General features: G+C 43.1%; 1 protein-coding gene across 2 annotated transcripts in view; it reads right to left on the bottom strand.

Annotated features, from left to right (window-relative positions):
* LOC140426150 (polypyrimidine tract-binding protein 2) overlaps positions 1 to 24327 on the bottom strand; it is a 98626-nt gene that overhangs the window by 33634 nt on the left and 40665 nt on the right. For both annotated transcript variants that reach the window (XM_072510564.1, XM_072510566.1), the window contains exons 5-7: positions 13699 to 13842; positions 10986 to 11150; positions 10793 to 10903 (exon numbers count right to left, since the gene is read on the bottom strand). In XM_072510564.1, coding sequence (XP_072366665.1) covers positions 10793 to 10903; positions 10986 to 11150; positions 13699 to 13842 — 420 coding nt within the window. The remainder of the gene's footprint in view (positions 1 to 10792; positions 10904 to 10985; positions 11151 to 13698; positions 13843 to 24327) is intronic.

Raw genomic sequence — 24327 nt, 5'->3', positions numbered from 1 at the left:
GGGCAGGTTGTTTCCACTGGCGGGTGAAAGCAGAACTAGGGGGCATAGCCTCAAAATAAGGGGAAGTAGATTTAGGACTGAGTTTAGGAGGAACTTCTTCACCCAAAGGGTTGTGAATCTATGGAACTCCTTGCCCAGTGAAGCAGTAGAGGCTCCTTCATTAAATGTTTTTAAGATAAAGATAGATAGTTTTTTGAAGAATAAAGGGATTAAGGGTTATGGTGTTCGGGCCGGAAAGTGGAGCTGAGTCCACAAAAGATCAGCCATGATCTCATTGAATGGTGGAGCGGGCTCGAGGGGCCAGGTGGCCTACTCCTGCTCCTAGTTCTTATGTTCTTATATTTAATATGTGGTAGTTTATGATCAGCGTGGATATCAACAAACTAAAAGAGTTTACTGAACAGCTCCAATGAAAAAAATGGACAAGATTTCATTTAGGACTTTACTTTAACATTCAAATCAAGCCAAATTGCAGTCAATATAAACCATAAGTTATACCATAAACAGCATATATAATCCTCAGCCAACCGCAGCACCTAACTGGAATTCCACTGGTAATGTGTTCACCAAAATGGCCCAAATCTGTCAAACCCCCCTCAACCCTGCTCACGGTAGTCTTGACGGCGTGCATTCACCAGGATTATACTTATCTGGCTAGGGGCTTACTGTGGGGCTGGTTTAGCACAGTGGGCTAAACAGCAGACTTGTAATGCAGAACAATGCCAGCAGCGCGGGTTCAAGTCCCGTACCAGCCTCTCCGAACAGGTGCCGGAATATGGCGATTAGGGGCTTTTCACAGTAACTTCATTCAAGCCTACTTGTGACAATAAAAGTGATTATTATTATGTTTATACCTGAAGCCTCTGGGCCAATCCTGTGCACTCTATGGCCAGTTGCGGTCAATTACTTAAAGTGGCAAAAACAGCTGCAATACCCTTGTGTGTGTTGCCAGCTCCTGGATACAGCCTTTGTCTTATTTCTCAACTTCTCTCCAAAGAAACTGGTCACATGGGACAGCTAATGTGTCGAGCCCAGGGTCACATTGGAATACTCAACTATGGCAAGTTTGGAGCTAACACATTTCAGATTTGGAGCATTTTCAACTGCAAATCCTTTTTTCTGAGCTGACCATTCTTTAGGAGGCCCCCTCTTGTGCAAGAAGTTCATCTTTCTGCTGTGTAAAGCTCTCATTAGCTGCTTTAAGAACTTATTGAATTTATTTTGATGCTCTTGATAATGCATGAAGAATTGTATTGATTTTTTTTGTTTTTCTTTATCCCAAGGAGCTCCAAGTTTTTCCAATTTAGCAACTGTTGCTGCTTCTTTCTGAATTCAAGAACAAGTATTTTTTTTCTTGTAGTTCTGCAGTGCGAACACTGGTCCAATTTTCTAAGCTTCTTTTAAAGATGGTTTCTTCAATTTTCCTTCATTGGCTTTGACGTTGCCACATCTTGTTCATACTTTTTTTTTCAATTTTAGTTCAAATTATTTTAAAGCCTCACCAATTGCCAATATTTATTCCTCTTAATAATATTCTTTGTTAGTGTCACAAGTAGGCTTACATCAAAACTGCAATGAAGTTACTGTGAAAACCCTAGTTGCCAGACAACGGTGCCTGTTCAGGTACATGGAGGGAGAATTCAGAATGTCCAATTGACCTAACAAGCACGTCTTTTGGGACTTGTGGTAGGAAACTGGAGCACCCGGAAGAAACTCACGGAGACACGGGAAGAACATGCAGACACGGAGAGTGACCCAAGCCGGGAATCGAACCTGGGTCTCGGTGAAGTAATAGGGCTAATCATTGTGCTGTCAACTTTAGCTTAGTGCTCCAATATTATTTCCATCTAGCTGAATTTCTAATTCTTCTGGCACATTTCAATAAGATCAACCTTAGCAGAAAATTCATAAAAAGTAGTTACTTCAAGTTAGGCAGATCTTCCTGTAAAACCTTAGTTTCAGCACTCTCAGCAGTTAAGCTGTAAATTTAATACAGTACTTATATTTTCCCAGTACTAGTTTGAATTACTGCTCCAGCTTAGAGAGAAAAAAACCCATTTTCTCCTTCCACTTGACCTGAGAATTTCCAACATTTTTAGTTTTTATTTCAGATTTCCAGTATACGCTGAGTTTTGTTTTCAATTTCCCCAAACTTTGCTTTCATTATCCCCAAACTACTGCAGACTGAAATACCATATCCCCAAGTCAGTGTTTAAGAACCGCAAAATTCCAGTCAACCCATTTCATATCCTAATTCAGATCCACTCCAGGTGATCCCTCAATTTTCTCATGATCCTCAAGACCAACAGACTAAAAAAACAAATTTACCAAACTACCACAACAGGAAAATCAACGGCCAAGATTTCAAACTTTGTTCAGCATAAATTAAACATGAATAGGCAAATTGCAGTCAATATGAACTACAAATTACATTTTAAAGAGCGGATGCAATGGAGCTATTAAGCTTTTACAATTCAGCTTTAGCAACTGTTGCTGCTCCTTTCTGAATTATATGGATTAATTGGGCAATCCACTCAGCATATGTGGCACAATCTCAAACACAATGTCCTTCAAAGTTCTGATTTTTTGCTGGTAGAATCCCAACTCTTTTTCTTTGATGATGCAAATCCGATCCTCAGTCAATAGCAGTACTCAGTTCTATGGACACGGTATTCACTAAAATGGTGCTTTTGGTGCTACAGAACCACCTCAGTCCTGCTCAATGTTCTTGATTGCTTTATCAGAATCCTCAGTGACCCTGCACAATTTATAGTCAGTTGTAGTCAGTCAATCACTTCAAATAATAATACATTACTCTTGTTGCCAGCTCCTGGATCCAGCCTCCATTTTATTCTATTTCAACGGGGCCAAACTCCTTTTCTTTTCCTCTCCAAAAAATGTCACATGGGCCAGTTTTCATGCCACATCCATCAGCCCGATCATGGCGAGCGCAGAGAGAAGGTGCCCTGAAGGAGATCAACACCACTCTCTGGAAAGCCCAATACCGCAAGTGGCCTCAAAGGACCAGCATGTTTAATTCTAAATCCCTGGCTGTTTTGAGCCATATACCACCCTTCAAATTGCAGAGCTCACGACAACTTTTTCAAATGTCATTTCACAACTATTAGTAGCAAAACACATCACACTCAAAGGCCAATCACATGAACTACAAAACAGTCTGCTTTTTAACTGCCAAGTAGTTCAGCTGAGGGAGTGATTAATTTGATTACTTTAAATTCTTTAATAATCAATACATATGGTAACTAATAACTGTCCATATTTTCGGTCAGTACAGAAGTGGGCAAGATAAATTTTAGACTAAAAATAACTTAAGTTACAAAGTAGGGCACCCTAGTATGCCTAAACTGTTGGCCTCCATGTACCAGATAGGAGAGTACCTTAAAAGCCTATAACCATACAGAAATTTTATTTGCGTATTTTCATTAATCTACATATATCTGATTTGTTGATACGGTTACAATTCCATTCACTGGGAGAGATTTGTGGCCAAACCTGACCAGTAAACATACAAAAAAGCCTGTTGCCACAATTGTTTACTTTTGTGACATTTGGAGAAGCCACTCCTCACAGGTGCTGTTCAGGAATGCGATAAACCTATCTAGATACAACAGCCGTGGACACCAAAAGCTTCAGTCAAATCATGCAAAAACAAAGAGTCTGAAATGAGTTGTTCCACTCTGAATAATACTCAATGCCTGGCAAACACTGGTATCAACATACCGTTTTAACCCAGAACATTTGTTTTGCTCAGGCAATATATTACAAGAAATGCTGTCAGACATGTTTGATGACAAGCAGCTGGATTTGGAAACAATCTGATGAACACTAAGGTGCATTCCAAACTTTCCATTCATCTTTCTTTTTACATGTTCCTTAACCAGTTTAGAGGATTTACCATTCTTGGGTCCAGTTGGCACGCTACAGTTGCATTCAGCTCATATCCAGAGTACTTTAGTTTAGACTGACTTCATATTTGGCTGATAAATATATGACAATATTGCTATAAAATGTAATACTTGCAGTCAACCCTGTAAACAGTTGTGGACAGTGCGGAAGGATGTTGCAGGTTACAGAGGGACATAGATAAGTTGCATAGCTGGGCTGAGAGGTGGCAAATGGAGTTTAATGCAGAAAAGTGTGAGGTGATTCATTTTGGAAGAAATAACAGGAAGACTGAGTACTGGGCTCATGGTAAGATTCTTGGTAGTGTGGATGAGCAGAGAGATCTCGGTGTCCATGTACATAGATCCCTGAAAGTTGCCACCCAGGTTGATAGGGTTGTTAAGAAGGCGTACGGTGCGTTAGCTTTTATTGGTAGGGGTATTGAGTTTCGGAGCCATGAGGTCATGTTGCAGCTGTACAAAACTCTGGTGCAGCCGCATTTGGAGTATTGCATTCAGTTCTGGTCGCCGCATTATAGGAAGGATGTGGAAGCATTGGAAAGGGTGCAAAGGAGATTTACCAGGATGATGCCTGGTATGGAGGGAAGATCTTATGAGGAAAGGCTGAGGGACTTAAGACTGTTTCCGTTGGAGAAAAGGTTAAGAGGTGACTTAATTGAGGCGACTTAATTGAGGCATACAAGATGATCAGAGGATTAGATAGGGTGGACAGTGAGAGGGTGGACAGTGAGAGCGTTTTTCCTCGGATGGTGATGGCTAGCACGAGGGGACATAGCTTTAAATTGGGGGGAGATAGATATAGGACAGATGTCAGAGGTAGGTTCTTTACTCAGAGAGTAGTAAGGGCATGGAATGCCCTGCCTGCAACAGTAGTGGACTCACCAACATTAAGGGCATTTAAATGGTCATTGGATAAACGTATGGATAATAAGGGAATAGTGTAGATGGGCTTTAGATTGGTTTCACAGGTCGGCGCAACATCGAGGGCCGAAGGGCCTGTACTGCGCTGTAATGTTCTATGTAAGCACTAAGAACAAAGATTCAGGCCTGCATTTTACAGTTATAATCCATCTTTCAGTTAAATTCAGCAAAGGAGCAAGAAACAGATAAAGAGATAAAAGTGAACAGCAAAACTTCTATAGGTATGTAAAAAGGAATAGATTAGGAAAGACAGATGTGGGTCCATTACAGGCAGATACAGGAGAATTTATACTGAGGAATAAGGAAAGGCACATAAACTAAACAAATATTTTTGTGTCCAAAGAGAAAATGCTGGAAAATCTCAGGAGGTCTGCAGCATCTGTCGGGGGAGAAAAGAGCTAACTTTTCAAGCCCAGGTGACCCTTTGTCAAACCCTTTCTCTCCCTACAGATGCTGCCTGACCTGCTGAGATTTTCCAGCATTTTCTCTTTGGTTTCAGATTCCAGCATCCGCAGGAGTTTGCTTTTGTGAAATATTTGTGTGTCTGTCTTCACAGAGGAAGATACAAGAAACTCAAGAAATGCTATGGAACCAAGTAACTAGGCTGGAATGAGGAGTGGAAAGAAATTAGAATAAATTTTTAAAAAAGTATTGGGGAAATTAATGGGACTGAAACTTGATAAATCCCCTGAACCTGATCTACATTCCAGAGTGTTGGAAGAGGTGGCTATAGAGATAGTGGATGCATTGATGGGCATCTTCCAAAATTGTATAGACCTTGAAATGGTCCCTGTAGATTAAAAAAGATAGAAAATGTAATGCCACTGTTTAAGAAAGGAAGGAGAAAATGGGGAACTACAGACCTTTTAGTGGGAAAAATGCTACAATCCATTATAAAGGATGCACTAACTGAACGCTTAGAAAATAATGATAGAATTGGACAGTCAACATGGATTTATGAAAGGGAGGTCATGCTTGACTAACCTATTGGGAGTTTTGAGGATTTCATTAGCAGAATAGATAAGTGGGAAACCAGCGGATGTGGTATATTGGATTTTGGGGCCTTTTGGACAAAGTCGCATACAAGAGGTCCATAAGCAAAATTAGAGCTTTGAGTTGATATACTGGCATAGATTAGGAACTGGTTAATGGAGAAACAAACTAGGAACAAACGGGCAGAGCTAGAACATGGTAGATGGCACAAAATGAAAAAAATGTGAAATTATCCACTTTGCTGGGAAAACAGAAAATGGGGAGTATTTTTTAAAATGGTGGGAGGTTGGGAAGTGCTGACGTCTAAAAGGACCTGGGTGACCTTGTTCATTGTTCAGAAAGCAAGCATGTAGGTGCGGCAAGCAATTCAGGCAAATAGTATGTTGGCCTTTACTGCAAGAGGATTTGAGTTGAGGAAAGATGTATTACGGTCATTGGATTGAGTCGTGGTGAGACAACACCCAGAGTATTACATACAGTTTTGGTTTCCTTACAAAAGAAAGAATGTACCTGCCGTAGAGGGAGCATAACAAAGGTTCACAAGACTATTCCTGGGCAGGCACGATTGTACTATGAGAGATTGAAAAGATTGGGCCTATATTCTGCAGCGTTTAGTATAATGAGAAGCAATCTCATTGAAACCTACAAAATTCTTACAAGGCATAACAAGGTAGATGCAGCAAGGAAGCTCCCTGGTTGAGGGTTCTGGAACCAAAGGACTCAGTCTCAGAATAAGGGAAAGGCCACTTAGGACTGAGATGAGGAGGAATTTCTTCATTCAGAGCGTGGTAATTCTTTGGTATTCTCTCTCCCAGAGGCTGTGGTGGCTCAGTCGAGTATGTTCAGGACAGCTATTGACAGGTTTCAAGATAGTGGGGATAGTGCAGGAAAATGGCATTGAGGTAGATGAGCCATCTAATTGAATGGTGGAGCAGGTTTGAAGGGGCCAATCGCCTCCTCCTGCTCCCATTTCTGATGTTCCTATATTCCTAACGATGGCAAAACTATCAGCATTTACTGTCATTACTCTGGGAAACTGACAGCAACTTGGATGTGTTCGCACACAGGCAGTCAATGTGGAAATCCCAAAACAGTTGTCAGCGATTTCATGTTAAATAATTTTCAGAATATTACCTTTAGCAAGAATAAGATTAGGGAGTTGAATTCGTGGCTCAAAGATTGGTGTGGGATAAATGGGTTTTGAACCATGGGGCACTGGCCAAAGTAGGAGCTTTACTTTTGGATGGACTTTGCCAGAACTGTCCTGTGACCAGTGGTCTGGCAAGTCATATAACTAGGGTGGTAGAGAGAGCTTTAAAATAAATAGTGGGAGCAAAGGATCAAGTGTGGGAAGATGTGATCAATAAAAGAGAAGACAAGGCAAGAGAGCAAGGTAGCAATAAGGTAAGTGATCATAAGAACGAGGCTGAAAATGACAGATGCCATACAAACTTTTGCGCCAGCAGATCAAGTCAGAGATTGCAAAAAGGCTAAAAAGATCAGAATTAAAGGCTCTATATCTGAATGCATATGGAATTTATAACAAAACAGATGACTTGGCAGCTTAACTAGAAATAAACATGTATGACTGGATAGTCATTAGACAAGGTTGCAAGATGACAAAGATTGGCCCCCGAATATTCAAGGCTACTTGACAATTTGTAAGGACAAGAAACTAGGAAAAAATGGAGCTGCAGCTCTGTTAATTAAGGATGACAGGTGCAATAGAGAGATGACTTTGGTTTTAAAGATCAAGACAGTTTGGGGTAGAGATAAAAAATAATAAAGGTAGGAAGTCAATTGTGGAGGTAGTTTAGAGGCCCCTTAACCGTGACCACAGGTATACAGGAAGAAATATTGGGGGCCTGTGAGAAAGGTACAGCGATGACCATGGGTGGTAATTTTAATCTACTTATAGACTAGACAAATCAGTTTGACAAAGGTAGCTTGGATGAGTTCATAGTGTTCTGGGACAGTTTCTTAGAGCAAAATGTTCTGGCACCAACCAGAGAGCAGGCTATTCTAGATCTGATAATGTGCAACAGGGCAGGATTAAGTAACGATCTCAAAGTAAAGGTGCTCCTAGGTAGCAGTGATTATAACATGATTGATTTTGAGGGATAAAAGGGTAGGTTTCAAAATCAGTTTGGGGAATGAAAGGGTAGGTTTAAGACTAGTGGATGGAACTTAAGGTAATTACAAGGGTATGAAGACAGCTGGCTAAAGTGAGCTGGGAAATTAGGGTACGGGATAAGTCAGTCGAGATGCAGTGGCAGACATTTACGGAGATAATTCTGAACATTTAGCAAAGATACATTTCCAAGAGAAACATAGGGGAAAGACATAACTTCCTTACTTAGCCACAGATAGGTAAATAAAGCATTGAATTGAAAAAAAAAACACACATTTCCTCAAAGATTAGTGACAGGTCAGAGGATTGGACTGAATATTTTTAAGGCTGCATTAGATATTCTTGATCGACAAGAGAATCAAATGGTTCAGGGGTGGGAAGGAAAGTGGAATGGAGGTCACAAATCAGATCAGCCATGATCTTATTGAATGTTGGAGCAGGTTCGAGGGGATAAATGGCCTTGCCCTTCTCCCAACTCATATGTCTATATGCTTCAGTTCCTGCAGATGGCAATCTTTAGGAATCAGCGAATTTATGAGAACCTCCCTTTATTCTGCAGTTGTTAAAATCAGTTAAAAACCTCTGAATAAATTACTGCTAGTTAACGAGGTGTAACTTTAAAACAAAATAATGCACTAGCTCATAATTTAGAGGGGGATATTGGATTAGTAATCCAGAACTAATGGATCTGGAGATAAGAGTTCAAATTCCACATTGGCTGCTGGGAATTTAAATTCAATTTAAATACAAGTTTGGAATAAAAAGCTAGTTATCAGTAGTGATGACCATGAAACTATCAGATTGTCACAAATACCTATCTGGTTTCCCCACTGTTATTTAGGAAAGGAAACCTGCCACCCTTATGAAGTCTGATCTACAGGTGACACCATACCAACAGCAACATGGTTGATTTCATTTTGCCCTATGGTGTAGCCCATGAGCTATTCAAGAAGGCAGCTCACCATCACCCATAGAACCCCTAGTGCAAAAAAGCAGGCATTTGACCCATCGAGTCTGCTCGGACCCTCCGAAAGAGCACCTTTGGAATGCAGGAAGAAACCAGAGCATCCAGAGGAAACCCATGGAGACACGGGAGAACGTGCAAATTTCACACAATTACCCAAGGTCGGAATCGAGCCTGGGTCTCTGGCACTGTGAGGCAGCAGTGCTAACCACTGTACTGCCCTCTCAAGAGCAATTAGGTCATAAATGATGCCCTTACCAGTGGCACATGACAACATGTGAATGAATAAAAATCTACAACTGAACAATTTCAGCAGTCGTGGAGAACTCATTTTATATTTGTTGAATGTCTCTCATGACAAACTTACTGGTATGAGGGGCGGCAAGCAGGACGATAAGGGATGGATGATGCAAGTGGGAGAGAAACATCGAGTGGGAGGATTGGCAAGTGGATCGCAGGGAAGATAAATGTTGAGCGATAGCTTCAGGAACTGACAAGTAAATTCCTACTGTTAATCATGCCAGACTTGGCTCTCTCTGTTAATTTCCTGTGTCCTAGGGGAGTTTACCAGTTCTTTGCTCATGGGCTAGTGGTAGTAAATCGTACTTAGCCATTAGCATTTGCGTGGCTGTAATAATAGCTGAACTGCTACGTGGCAAGGGAATAGAAGTTTAAACCCACTGTTTGTTTCTTTACTCGTTATATTATTATCTCTTTGTGCCTTGCACCATCACAATTGTCATTATTCTCATGCTTTCCACCATTACAGACCTTCCATTTCTCTTTCCTCTTCCAACCTCTTTCCCGGACTCTGAAATTGCTCAAAGCCTATTACATTTCTAGATTTTTACAATTCTGATGAACGTCGCTTGACCTGAAGGACCTGAAACATAATTCTGTCTCCATCGAAACTATCTGACCTGCTGAGTATTTGAAGCAATACTTTATAGTTACATGTCAACCTCAATTGGAAGAAAATGTAAGCAAAGTGTAGGCATAATTTAAGAAACTTGATGACCAGCGTTTTGAATTTGCTGAAGAAATTAAGATGCTGAAATAATCTCAGTTGTACATCTTCATCCCTGTTGATTCTGGTTTTATGCTATACATTCCGTTGGCAAACAACATCTTCATCTGTATTTTTATTTTAAAATTTGGAAGTACCATTGCATAATTTAGACACCTAGATTTTTTTGTTTGTACTGCAATTATTTTAACTGATGAGGAAACAGAAACTAGTTAAAAGGTGGGACTGAACTAAGTGAGAAGTTGCCTTGTGTGCGTGCGTGCCTGTGTTGGGAACTTTTTAAAAAAAGAGATAGCAATTGTTCCAGAACACACTTTTAAAAAATAAGGTGTGTTTAATAATAAATCAATCATTGACTTTATTGAAAGAAGCTTGATTAAAGTCTCTTTCATTCTGGGTTTACGGTAGATAATTGGACATTTTGGTGAGTGAATTACTTTTCAACTAATGGTACGACCTGTGGAGTAGTGGGGCTAAATAAACTGCACACTCCTATCATCCCGGTCATAATAGTTCATGTCAAAATTTATTTTAAAGTAATGGCCAAGCAAAACAAGATGCAGAACGCAAATATTAGTTTTGATTCCTAGATGCTAAATGCACAACATTGCGTTGGTTGTAACATTTTACCTTCACAAATAAGCAGGTATGTAAATATACTAAATCCAGCACAGGCCTCAGCCAGACTAAATAGCAAGAGATCCCAGTTGAGCATAAAAACTACCACCTGAAGCCTATAGCCATTATGTTGCCCCACTAAAACCCATTTGCCCATCATTACAAGGGTAAACATAAATGTAGTCTAATGGAAAGTTTCAGCTGTGTCAACTTACCAGTTTTGCTTGTTGTGCATTCATAGGATCAGAATATTGCAGTAGAGCTTGAAACTGATTATTCTTTGTAAAAGTAATGATTTTCAATACTGGACCAAACTTGGAAAAAATCTTTAAAAAACAGAAAATGCAATTACTGTCCATCAAAATGAGTTAAAATCTACAAAAATAACAATGTGAAGCATAAACGTACCTGATAAAGTACATCCAGAGTGACTGGATAGTACATGTTGTCAATAATTACTCTGAGTACTGGGCTCTGTGCTGGCGTCACTGCACTCTCACTGACTGTAGTTCCAGTAAGCGGGGTACTTGCTGTCTGCACAGCAGTTACAGCCTGAAGAACTGCTTGGGCACGCTGAAAGTAAAAGTAAAAAAATTATTTTTCCCACTTCACCTCAGTTTCATTTTAAAGCATTATTTACATAGGAACAGGTGTTAGCAATTCAGCCCCTCAAGCCTGTCCCGCCATTTATTGAGATCATGGCTGATCTGGCCTAACTTCATATACCTGCCTTGGGCCCATATTCCTTAATATCTTTAACAAAAATCGATCTCCGGTTTAAAATTAACTGTTCTAGCTTCAACTGCTGGTTGTGGAAGAGAATTACAAACCTCTGCCACCCTTTAAATGAAGAAGTGCTTCTAAACAATTCCCCTGAAAGGTCTAGCCTTAATTTATAAGACTCTAGCCCTAATTTTTAAGACTGTCTGCGAATCCCCAACCAGAGGAAATAGTTTATCTTTATCTACCCTGTCTTTCCCTGTTACTATATCGAATACTTTGATCAGATCACCCCTTATTCTTCTAAATTTTAGTGAAAACAGGCCTAATTTGTGTGATCTCTCCTCGTAACTCAACACCTGTAGTCAAGATATCATTTTTGTAAACCTACGTTGCACTCCCTCCAAGGCCTAAATATCCCTTTCTAAGCTGGGGTGCCCAGACTGTTCGCAGTACCCAAAGTTGGGTCTAACCAGGGTTTTGTAGAGCTGCAGCATAACCCGTGTCTTTATACTCCAACCCTCTAGATATAAAGGCTAGTATTCCATTAGTGTTTTTGATTATTTTCTGCACTTGTTTGTGGAATTTTAAGGATCAATGCACCTGAACCCCAAATCTCTTTGGGAATTCCCTGTATTTAACCTCCTTCCATTTCAAAAGTACTCTGCTCTAACTACTTTTGGTCCAAAACGGATAAACTCACACTTGCTTACATTGAATTCCAACTGCCACAATTTTAAAAAAAAATTTAGAGTACGCAATTCATTTTTTCCAATTAAGGGACAATTTAGCGTGGCCAATCCACCTCCCCTGCACATCTTTGGGTTGTGGGGGCGAAACCCACGCAAACACGGGGAGAATGTGCAAACTCCACACGGACAGTGACCCAGACCTGGGACCTCGGCGCTGTGAGGCAGCAATGCTAACCACTGCGCCACTGTGCTGCCCTATAACTGCCACAATTCTGCCCATTCACCTAGTCTGTCAATTTCTCCTTGCAATTTTATGCTATCATCTACAATGCCACCCAACTTTATATCAGCAGCAAATTTGGATATATGACTTCCGTGCCATCATCTAAGTCATTAATGAATAATGTGATTGATTATGTGAATAATGTAATTTCAGATATATGTTTTAAACTGACAATCAAATCATTTTTATTTTACCCAAATTATGGGAAGGATTTTTTTTGATGGGGGAAGGGGTGAAAGGAGGAACAAAATTAAAAGCAGCGTATTACTGTATGTCAGTTTTAAAAATGCAATCTAATTAGAATTCAAACAGTTTGCTAAGCTGTTTTAAACACTAAATTCTAACTAGGGTGTTATTTACATTATTACTTCAATTTAGCAGAATTGCAAATTTAAATGCACCAAGTAAATTATTGATAAGGTGCCACACGAAAAGTTAAAGTACAAGACAAGGGTTCATGGAGTCCGGGTAGTATATTAGCATGGAGAGGATTGTTTAATGGTCACAAAGCAGACAACAGGGATAAACGGCATTTTCAAGTTCGCAGGCTGTGACTCGCTGAGTGTCACAAGGATCAGCTATTTATAATCTATATTAATGACTAACAAAGAGACTTGAGAGTAATGTATCCAAGCTTGCTCACTGTGCAAAGCTAACTGGGAATGTAACCTATGAAAATACAATGATGCTGAAAAAAGACATTAAGTAGACAAGGTGGCAAGTATAATGTGGAAAAGTGGGGCTATTCACCTTGGTAGTAAGGGATGAAAAATACGATATTTTGTAAAAAGGTGTGAATTAGGTACATGTTGATGTTCAGAGACTTTGATGTATTCTTACAAGAAACACAAAGTTAGCATGCAGATACAGCAAGCATTAAGGAAGGCAAATGGCATGTTAGTCTTTATTGCAGAGATTGGAGTGCAAGAACAAAGAACTTTTGCTACAATTGTACAAGGCTTTGGGAGACCCACGATACTGTTTTGGTCCCGATCTCAAAGGAAGGATATACTTGCCTCAGAGGCAGTACAGCACAGGTTCCCTCGATTGGTTCTGAAATAAGGGGCTATCCTACAACAAGGGGCCAAGTAAATTAATCCTATGCCCATGGGAGTTCAGATTGAGAGGTGATCTTATCTATGACCTATAATCTGGTCTGGGCTGAAATTTTGAAAAAAATACACATTGCATAGTTGAAACAACCACGTTATTGACTTCCTTTGCAGCGCTATAGAAACCACACAGTAATGTTTGAACCTAAAGTACTTTAATGTGCAATTTTAGAAAAGAAACATTAGGTAAAATAAATCTTGACCGACTCCATTCAAGCCCCAAATTTTAAAAGCATAATTCCAAAGAAAGGGAACAGACGATTGAAAAAGTATGAAGATGTAGCATTTTCACAATCAATGAAATAAACAACAACCTGGTTTAACGCACTGTCTGTCTTTAATTCTTTATGGTTCGAATATTGGATATAGATAGGCTGGTTCCGAAGATGAGGTGTTACTGCAGTATAGTAATTCACCATGGTGATAGCTGCCTCTTCAGAAGCCATTTCCAAGAAAGCCTGGAGGAGCACAAAGGGGGCAAACTAAATAGTGAGCGCAGGATAAAAATTGGTAATTTGAACTTTTAGAGAATGCCATCAAACCAATTCATAAAGTAACACCCGTTCAGAGTCCAGCATTTATAGTTCACTTCCAATGTTGTTAAAATGTATTTATATCTCAATGCGGGATTGCGAGTTGCCACCTTCAGTTCCCACACATGGTTCATTAATCTTTCAGATACATCATACTTTTGCACAAAGCTATCTCAACATTAAAAGAGATTTTAAAGCAGAGTTCTTTGGACAATTCATTTCCAAGCTATGGTGAATTAAATATTGATGATCATGCATTTGACAATTACTCATCTTTCCCTACTATCTCCCAAAGCTACACAGGAATGGAATGGAATAGCTGAAAAATAAAATAATAGAAATTCACATATTCTCACTATAATACATATTCGAATCCAGATCTTTGTGCAGGAGTCCTTCCTGTCTATTTCCTTTGTTCTCATTTATTTTCTTTTATTGCATTGGTGCATGGATCAATAATTGGGACGTGCCTTTAAGTAGAGAGAAGATAGCAGAAGACTCAAAGTTTAAAACAGCCCGCTTGCCAGGACACTGTATTCTCAGGTTGTGTTTGGGAGAAGGAGAAGCCAGACTCTTTGGCACCAAGTAGATGGGAGGAACCGGTTTTGGAGGAAATCAGTTTGATTGGTTAACTGGCAAGCAATGGGTTGGCCAGGGACAGTGCTCTGCTTGACAAGTCAGTGATTGATTCCTGCTGGGTGATGTTTGAGAGACCTGCCAGAAGTGATCAGACCTCAGAAGTGAAGGGAATGGATTCCTCTCTCTGCTGTCTGCTGCCTGCTGTCTGGAGGTGAAAGCTGAAGATCTTTTAAGTGTATCAAAACCAGCAACTTGTTGCTCTTCGGGGGCCTCAAGTAAAATAACGGATCTATTGTTTTGAAAACAGTATCTAGCATATCCTTTACTGTGAACCTGAAATGATGCTCTACAGGGAAGGTAGACACCTTGCCTGAGAAGATCATATCAAGCATGAAAGAAAGGAATTTTCAAACCAGAAGCCTGAACTTCAGAGAGACATTACTGGAAAGCATCCCTGTGAATTGGGTTGGATTACGAGGAGAGGTTGAGTAGACTGGGACTGTACTCGTTGGTATTTAGAAGGATGCGAGGGGATCTTATAGAAACATATAAAATTATGACGGGAATAGATAGGATAGATGCGGGCAAGTTGTTTCCACTGGCAGGTGAAAGCAGAACTAGAGGGCATAGCCTCAAAATAAGGGGAAGTAGATTTAGGACTGAGCTTAGGAGGAACTTCTTCACCCAAAGGGTTTTGAATCTATGGAATTCCTTGCCCAGTGAAGCAGTTGAGGCTCCTTCATTAAATGTTTTTAAGATAAAGATAGATAGTTTTTTGACGAATAAAGGGATTAAGGGTTATGGTGTTCGGGCCGGAAAGTGGAGCTGAGTCCACAAAAGATCATCCATGATCTCATTGAATGGCGGAGCAGGCTCGAGGGGCCAGATGGCCTACTCCTGCTCCTAGTTCTTATGCTCATATGAATCAAAGATTCCTATCCTTTTATTTTATTAATGTTTTCTTTCCCTTTCCACCAGCCTTTCCCCTCTATGTGCTCTGTGTCTATCTCTATATATGAAAGTAAGTTGTTAAGAGGACACGGGAATTCTGCAAAGGGACACAGATAGGTAAATGAGCGGACAAAATTTTGGCACATGCAGTATAATGTGGGAAAATGTGAATTTGTCAAAAATAGAAAAACAGCATATTATTTAAATTCAGAGACAAATTGCAGAACTCTTAAAGTAAGAGGAACCTATGTCCCGGTGTATGAATTACAAAGTTAGAATGCAGCTGCAGCAGATGGTTCTAAGGTAAAAAGAACGCTATTGCTTATTGCATGGGTAATGGAATAAAGTTGGGATGTTTTCCTGCAGGGCTTGGTGAAAAGACATCTGGAGTACTATGTACAATTTCGGTCTCCTTATTTAAGTACTTTAATGCTTTAGAAGCAGTTCAGAGAAGGCTCACCGTCCTCTACCTGGGAAGTAAGAACAAGGCAAGGGAATACACAACGAACGGCAGGGCGCTAGAACACAGAGGACCAGAGGGTCCAAAGACCCCTGAAGGCAGCAGGTAGTTAAGGCGGCATATGGATACTTGACCTTATGAACCGAGCAAAGAATATAGGGCGGATAATCACACGTCAGCCGGAAACCAAGGCCAGCACCTGACGCCCAACGGAATGTCATGCTCTGGTGCCTCGACAGCAATGTGAATGCATTCTACGCCGCACGTCAGCATGGGCATGCAAATTGTACAGTAAAGGCATATCATTAATGGGCCCGACCTGGCATTCTCCAGGCCTCCCGCGATGCTCCATCTCCAGGCTGAAGAACTAACGGCATGGTTCACTTGTGGTATTTAAAATCTGGAAATTGGCACTGTGGCCGATCAAGGCGAGAGAGGAGAGAATATATGTCAACGGTGCAGCTGTGGGCTGCCAATCCTGCCTGGGGGGAGAGGGGCGTCTGCACGGGAAAGGAGGAGTGGGGGGCAAAAAGAGAATGAGCCGAGGGGTCGGGTATCCCTCTGGAACCAGGGTGCCTTGGCACGGACTGCCATTGCCACAGCCTGCAAGGCTGCCTTCAACCACGCACTCCATTGACCGCCCACTGTGGCCTGTGGTCACAGTGCAGCACCGCCCCCCCACCCCCAAAAAATGACCGGGCGTCACCCCGCCGGCAGGGTCACCCGAGACACCCACAGTAGACCCCGCAGGCGGGCACAGGACATACCGTTGGAATGGATTGCACCAGCCATTGGCACCCATGCCAACAAGGATTGGTGCCAGGGTCAGAGGCTCCTTTGGTGCGGGGCATCGATGGGACAGGGTGCAGTGTGGAGGGCAAAGCGTCAGGGGGAACGGCTGGGAAGGGGGGAGAAATAACAGAGAGGCATGCAGGGGCAGGGGCTGAAATACAGGCCGGGATCACCATGTAGCCCGCCGAACCTGGTTGAGCAAGGGGATAACCGCCATGCTAAAATGTCGGACGATGGATTTTGGTATACAACCAGTAGTAGTTGCCATTTGACTGGGCGCCACAGCCCTGGCAGATGGCATGAGGCTGTACAAGCAGGAGCTCCTCGAGAAGTGTCCAGTGATGATCGACTGTGCCCATGTCTCCCCGACTTTCACCCCCCCATGACGCGTTGCACTTCACAAATCGCAAGGGGTTTCAATTAATGGTGTGCAATGAGATGCACGTCTGTGCTCGATACCCGGGCCGCGTGCACGACGCCTTCATCCTGGCACACTTGACAGTATGACTCATTGAAGGCATCCCCCGGGTGAGGGGAAAGAATAGCACACCTGCTCTCGGCAATTTTTTTATTTTCTGCTGGAACGCTGTTGCCATTCAATCTCCCGTCCCCCACCCTATTCGTATATCTTCCTTTTGTTCTTGTCCCAAGCATTCACTGATCAAAACCTACTACATCTCTAATCTTTTCCAGTTCTGATGCATGGTCATCGACTGAAATATTAGCTCCGGCTGCGCATTTCTTTTTTTAATTTCAGGTTTCCAACAACTGCAGTATTCTATTTTTCGATTAGCTCTCAATTATCGCCCAACTCCACCTCTGCATACTTGTTGCTAAAATCCTCATCCATACCTTTTACCACTAGACTTGACTATTTCAACACGCTCCAGTCTACCCTTCTTGGTCAAAACTTTTGGAGGGGAGGCAAGAGTGACTGCGTGTGAGAAAGTCATATTTTATGCAGTGTTATTAAAACCTAGGCTAAGATGCATACAGACAATCTGACTGATAAAGGAGTGATTAAAGGTTTATAAAAGTGTGGTAATCATTCATTTTGCAGGTGAAGTGTTCTGCTAATGGATTATTGTTTACGTTTAAAGAACTGGAGTGCAGATAATTTACGAGTATTTACTCCATTTGGCCCTGGCTAAACAGGTCATGGGACATCTTGTGCAAGGAGACTAAAGAATACCTTCTCCTTTGGATAATAATAATCGCTTATTGTCACAAGTACGCTTCAATGAAGTTACTGTGAAGCCCCTAGTCGCCACATTCCGGCGCCTGTTCAGGGAGGCCAGTACAGGAATTGAACCCGCGCTGCTGGCATGGTTCTGCATTACAAGCCAGCAGTTTAGCCCACTGTGCTAAACCAGCCAATGGATGATGTAATAATGGGGAGGAGACAGGTCTGTCTGAAATGTTAGTTCTTCCTAGGTTTTTGTTCTGAACAGAGGTGTTTCAAGTTTTGGTTCTATGGTTCACTTCCCAAAGATTCTGTACAGAGAAAAGCAAGTTAACTTTTTTCAGGAGTGGTATTTGAATTATATTGGTTTGTTTAGTTTGAAAATACAGTGGCAGGTTTAGAAAGTTATGGCTTTTTACTTTCACTTAAGAACTGCTGAAACTGTTAACTATAAAACTATTTCTCTGTTGTTAGTGTGGTCAATTGTGTGTTTAATGTTAACTATAAAGCTATTTCTCTGTTGTTAGCGTGGTTAATTCTGTGTTAAAATTTGTTTTAATGGAAAAGATACCAATGAGTCAGTGTTATCAATCCTGTGGTGCAGGTAACATTCCCTCACAATTTTATAACTTGAAAATAGTTGGGTACCCGTCCGGGATCCTAACACTGCCTTCACATCAAGGCAGTATTTTATTTGACCAAGTGCGGCATCAAGGAGCCAGAGTAAAATTGAAGTAATTGGGAATTATAAGACCATAAGACATAGGAGCACAATTAGGTAATTTGGCCAATCGAGTCTGCTCTGTCATTAAATCATTGCTGATATGTTTCTCATCCCATTCTCCTGCCTTCTCCCCATAACCCCTGATCCCCTTATTAATCAAGAATCTATCTATCTCTGTCTTAAAGACACTCAGTGATTTGGCCTTCTATGGAAAAGTGTGAAACAGATTCACCATACCGGCTGAAAAAATTCCTCATTTCTGTTTTAAAGGATCGTCCCTTTAGTCTCAGATTGTGTCCTCTGCTTCTAGTATTTCCTACAAGTTGAAGCATCCTCTCCACGTCTACTCCATCGAGGCAGCTCAGTATCCTGTAAGTTTCAATAGGATCCCCTCCCCCTCATCCTTCTAAACTTCAACGAGTACAGACCCAGAGTTCTCAACCACTCCTCATATGACAAGCTCTTCATTCCAGTGCTCATTCTTGTGAACCTCCTCTGGATCTTTTCCAAGGCCAGCACATCCATCGGGTATCTTTTAGATACGGGGCCCAAAGCTGCTCACAATGCTCCAAATGGGGTTTGACCAGACCCTTGCATAGCCTCAGAAGTACATCCCTGCTCTCATATTCTAGCCCTCTCGACATGAATGCAAACATTGCATTTGCAGGGCAGCACGGTGGCACAGTGGTAGCACTGCAGTCTCACGGCGCCAAGGTCCCAGGTTCGATCCTGGCTCTGGGTCACTGTCAGTGTGGAGTTTGCACATTCTCCCAGTGTTTGCGTGGGTTTCGCCCCCACAACCCAAAGATGTGCAGGGTAGGTGGATTGGTCACGTTAAATTGCCCCTTAATTGGAAAAAATGAATTGGGTACTCTAAATTTATACAAAAAAACCCCAAAAACATTGCATTTGCCTTCCTCACTGCTGACTGAACCTGTACGTTAACCTTAAGAGAATCTTGAACTAGGACTCCAAAAGTCCCATTGTTCCGATTTCCTAAGCCTTTTCCCATTTAGAAAATAGTATATGCCTCCATTCCTCTTACCAAAGTGCATAACCTCACACTTTTCCACATTGTATTCCATCTGCCACTTCTTTGCCCACTAGGGGCTTTTCAGTCACTTCATTGAAGCCTACTTGTGACAATAAGCGATTATTACTGTCCTAGGCTGTCCAATTCCTTCTGCAGCCCCCCTCCCTGCTTCCTCAATACTACCTGTTCCTCTGCATTTCTTGGTATCATCTGCAAACTTAGCAACAGCACCCACAGTTCCTTCTTCCAGATTGTTAATGTATATTGTGAAAAGTTGTGGTCCCAACACCGACCCCTGAGGCACACCACTAGTCATCAGCTGCCATCCTGAAAAAGACCCCTTTATCCCTCTCTGCCTTCTGCCAGACAGCCAATCCTCAATCCATGCCAGTAACTTACCCTTAACACCATGGTCTCTTAACTTATTTAACAGCCTCCTATATGGCACCTTGTCGAAGGCCTTCTGGAAATCTAAATAGATCATGTTGACTGGTTCTCCTTTGTCTAACTTCCTTATTCCCTCCTCAAAGAACTCGGAACAGATCTGTCAGACACGATCCCCTATTTCTCGAAGCCGTGCTGATTCAATCCTATTTTACAGTGCCCTTCCAAGTACTCCGCAATAATGGACTCTTAAATCTTACCAATGACCAAAGTCAGCCTAACCGGCCTACAATTTGCAGTCTTCTGCCTCCCTCCCTTCTTAAACAGTGGTGTTACATTAGCCATTTTCCAGTCCTCAGAGCCTCCCTGCCACCAATGTCTCCGCAATCTCCTCAGCTATCTCCTTTGGAGTGTAGTCCATCTGGTCCAGGCGTTATCCTATCTTTGGACCTTTCAGTTTCCCTAGCATCTTCTGCTTAGTGATGGCCACTACACTCACCTTGGTCCCCTGATTCTCCTGAAGTTCTGGTGTCCCAGAAAAGCTTTCACTGTTTGGAGTCATACTAGAATAAAAAGAAAATGTTGCTTGTTGTGAGCCATCTCAGCTCCAGCACAATAGCCCCAGCACAATGCTGCAAGAGTGCCTTCAGGCAATACCTCAGGTCCAACCATCCTTGGCTGCTTCAATGATTTTCCCACCATCCTTGGCTGCTTCATCAATTATCTTCCCTCCACCATAAGGTCAGAATGGTCAAGCATGTCACTGAGTGGCTGCAGAGCCTTCTGAGGGAGTACAGTGAACAGCCAACAATCGTGGTCTTTATTGGTACAAACGACATAGGCAGAAACAGGGATGTTGTCCTGCATTCAGTATTTAGGGAGCTAGGTAATAAATTAGCAAAATTAGTAATCTCTGGATTACACCCAGTACCATGCGCGAGTACAGAAAATGGAGGATAAAGCAGATGAATGTGTGGCTGGAAAAACGGTGCAGGAGAGGGTTTTTGATTCTTGGGACATTGGGAGTTGCTTTGGGGTGATTGGATTAGTCCAGGCTGGGTCAGTTGCACCTAAATAGAGCTGGGATTGAGTTCCTTGCGGGTCGTTTTGCTGGTGCTATTGGGGAGGGTTTGAACTAACTTGGTATGGGTGCAGGAGCCAAAAGGTGACATTTGTGGTGGCCAGGGAGGCGTGGGACCAGTGGGAGTTCGTAATGGTGAATGGGGTTCTGGCAGGGCATATTTGTTTTACTTAAATGTATTTGCGCCCAGCTGGGACAACACAGACTTTGTTAAGATGCTCACGTCCATCCCAGACTTGAATTCACATGAGCTGATAATGGGGGGGGGGCAAATTTAGTTGCATGCTGGACCCTCGGATGGATAGACCCAGCCCCAAGTTAATGGCCAGGTTGGGGATGGCAAATGAGTTGGAGGGGATTTATGGATCAGATGGGGGCGGGCCCTGGAGCTTTAGGCATCCGAGAAAGAGGGAGTATTTGTTCTTCTCACGTGTACATTAGGTATACTCTCGTATAGATCCTTTTATGATGGGGAAGTCACGCTGTCGGGGTTCGGAGTACGCCGGGATAGTGATTTCGGAACACACGCCAAAAATATGCAGACACGACGTTCAAAACGGGCCAGCCACAGAGACCAGGGTGGAGGTTTGATTCCGCGTTCCTGGCAGAGAAAAAGTTCAGCGAGAAGGTGGCTATGGTGATAAAGAACTATATGGAGCTTAATCAGAAGGGGATATCATCCTCCACATTCTGGAAGACATTGAAGGACGCGGTCGGGGGGGGGGGGGGGGGGGGGGGAGTGAGTGAGAGAGAGAGAGAGAGAGAGAGAGAGAGAGAGAGAGAGAGAGAGAGAGAGAGAGAGAGAGAGAGAGAGAGAGAGAGAGAGGTTATAAGGCCCATAGGACAAAGTTGAGAGGGAGGAGATGAAGAGGTTGGTGGATGCTATTGTAGAGCTGGATCTACAGGACTTGGTGGTTCCGACTAAGGGGCTGCTGGCTGAATGGAAGAAACTGCAGGGGCAGTTTGACCTAGTGAGGACAGGAAAGGCGGTGGGTCAACTTTGTCACACAAGGGAGGTTCAGTACGAGTATGGGAAAAGGCGGGTCGGCTGCAAGCCCATCAGTTGAGGCGGCAGGTGGGTACGCGGGAGAATGCGGAGGTGAGAAGGAGAGTTGGTGACGGCGCTGGGAGAAAAAAAAAAATCAATGAGGCATTTGAGGCCTTCTATCAGGGTTTGGATACGGAGAAGGCCGTAGACTGGGTAGACTGGAGGTACCTGTTTGAGATCCTGAGGCGGTTTGCAGTTCGATCGACGTTCGTTTCATGGATACGGTTGCTGTACGCAGCCCCCTGCAGTGAATGCTGCGAGGACAAACGTAATGCATTTGGATATTTTAAGCTGCATTGGGGAACAAGGCAGGGATGCCCGCTGCCACGTTGTTGTTTGCGTTGACTATTGAGCCCTCGGCCATTGCGTTGCCGGCTTCCAGAGAGTGGGAGAGCATTGTAAGGGTAGGTAGGGGGCATAGGGTGTCACTATATGCTGATGGTATATTACTATATATTTCAAACCCGCTGGAATGCATGGGGAAAATAATGGACAGTGCATTTTCTAGGTATAAACTGAATGTGGCAAAAAGTGAGATATTTCCAGTGAATGCCCAGGGGAGCCCTGCATTCAAGCAAGCCAGGATGAGGTTTCAGTATCTGGGTATTCATGCATAAATGGAACCTGTCCAGTCTGATAGAGGTGGTCAAACGGGATTTGAAGAGGTGGGATGTCCTGCTGCTGTCGCAAGCAGGGAGGGTACAGACCGTGAAGATGAATGTTTTTATTTGTTTTTCAGTCCTTTCCAATATTCCTTCCTAAGACATTTTTCCAAAGGGTGGATAAATTAATTTGGGGATTTGTTTGTGCAGGCAAGACGCCTAGGATAGGGAGAACGTTTTTGTAGAGAGGGCAGCGGGTATGGAGGTTAGCTCTCCTAAACCTGTTGTAGTATTACTGGGCGGGTGGAAAATATGGAAAAGGAGAGATGCAGGTGGGGGGGGGGGGAAAGAGAGAGAGAAGAGGTCAGAATGGGTGCAGGTGGAGGCCTCATTTGTGGGGTCAAGCTTGACGGCACCGCTCCAGTTTTCACCAGGTATGCACACTAATAGTATCACCGTTGTGTCATCTCTCAAAAAAAATTGAGGCTGCACTTTGGTGCTGATACTGGTCCCAGTATGTGGTTTAAACCAGGAGGAATATACAGGAGTTGGTACAGGTACAGGGCAGAGCGGCTTAGGGACCTGTTCGCAGTGGGGAAGTTACAGTTGCATGCAGAGCGAATTCAGATATTTTCAGGTCTTGGATTTTGCATGCAAAGAGGTGCCCTCGTTCCCTCAGCTGCCAAAGCATTCGCTGTTAGATGAGCTGTTAACTCAGGATGAGCTTTGCGGAAGGGGGGGGGGGGGGAATTGATGACATTTACAGGTGATTTGTGGAGACAAAGGTGCCAGTGGACGAGATAAGGAAACGGGAGGAGGGATTGGGGGAGGTTGGAGTGAAATTATGCACCGGATAAATTTGACCTCATCCGGTGCTAGGATGAGCCTTCAAGGTGGTGCTCAGATCCGATGAGAGCAGTAATGGACCGAATGGTCGAGACACAGGCGGTCCAAGAGAAGGCGCTCAGGGAGGTCTAAGTGAAGCTCTCCAGCCAGGCGGACATGGTAACGGAGCTGGGGCACGAGGTGGAGGAGCAGAACTCCCGCCAGAGGAGGATGCAGGAGCAGCTTGAAGAGCTGGGGAACAGAGCCAGGAGGCAGAAATTGAGGATTGTTGGCCTCCCCGAGGGCTGCGAGGGATCGGATGTGGGTGCATACGTGATGGGTATGCTCGAGGCACTGATGGGACCGGAGGCCTTCCCTCGACCCCTGGAGTTGGATGGGGCGCACAGAGTCCCCCGCAAGGAAGGCCAGGACGGGCGACCGACCGAGGGCCTTGGTGGTCCGCTTTCACCGGCTGGCTGACAGGGAACGTGTGCTGCAATGGGCCAAGGCGGAGAGGAGCAGCAGATGGGAGAACTGCGAGGTGCGCATCTACCAGGACTTGGGAACGGAGCTGGCCAAGAGGCATGCAGGATTCATCAAGGTAAAGGCAGCCCTCTACAAAAAGGAGCTGAGGTTTGGAATGCTGTATCCTGCGAAGCTTTGGGTTACATTTGAGGAACTCCATTACTACTTCGAGACACCAGGTTTGGGCTTTCATTAAAGATAAGCTGGACTTGAACTAACGGGC

Source organism: Scyliorhinus torazame, chromosome 7, assembly GCF_047496885.1.
Source record: "Scyliorhinus torazame isolate Kashiwa2021f chromosome 7, sScyTor2.1, whole genome shotgun sequence".
In the NCBI taxonomy this organism is placed as follows: Eukaryota; Metazoa; Chordata; class Chondrichthyes; order Carcharhiniformes; family Scyliorhinidae; genus Scyliorhinus; species Scyliorhinus torazame.
The sequence above is the reverse complement of the archived record's forward strand: the minus strand, read 5'-3'. Positions and strand labels throughout refer to the sequence as shown.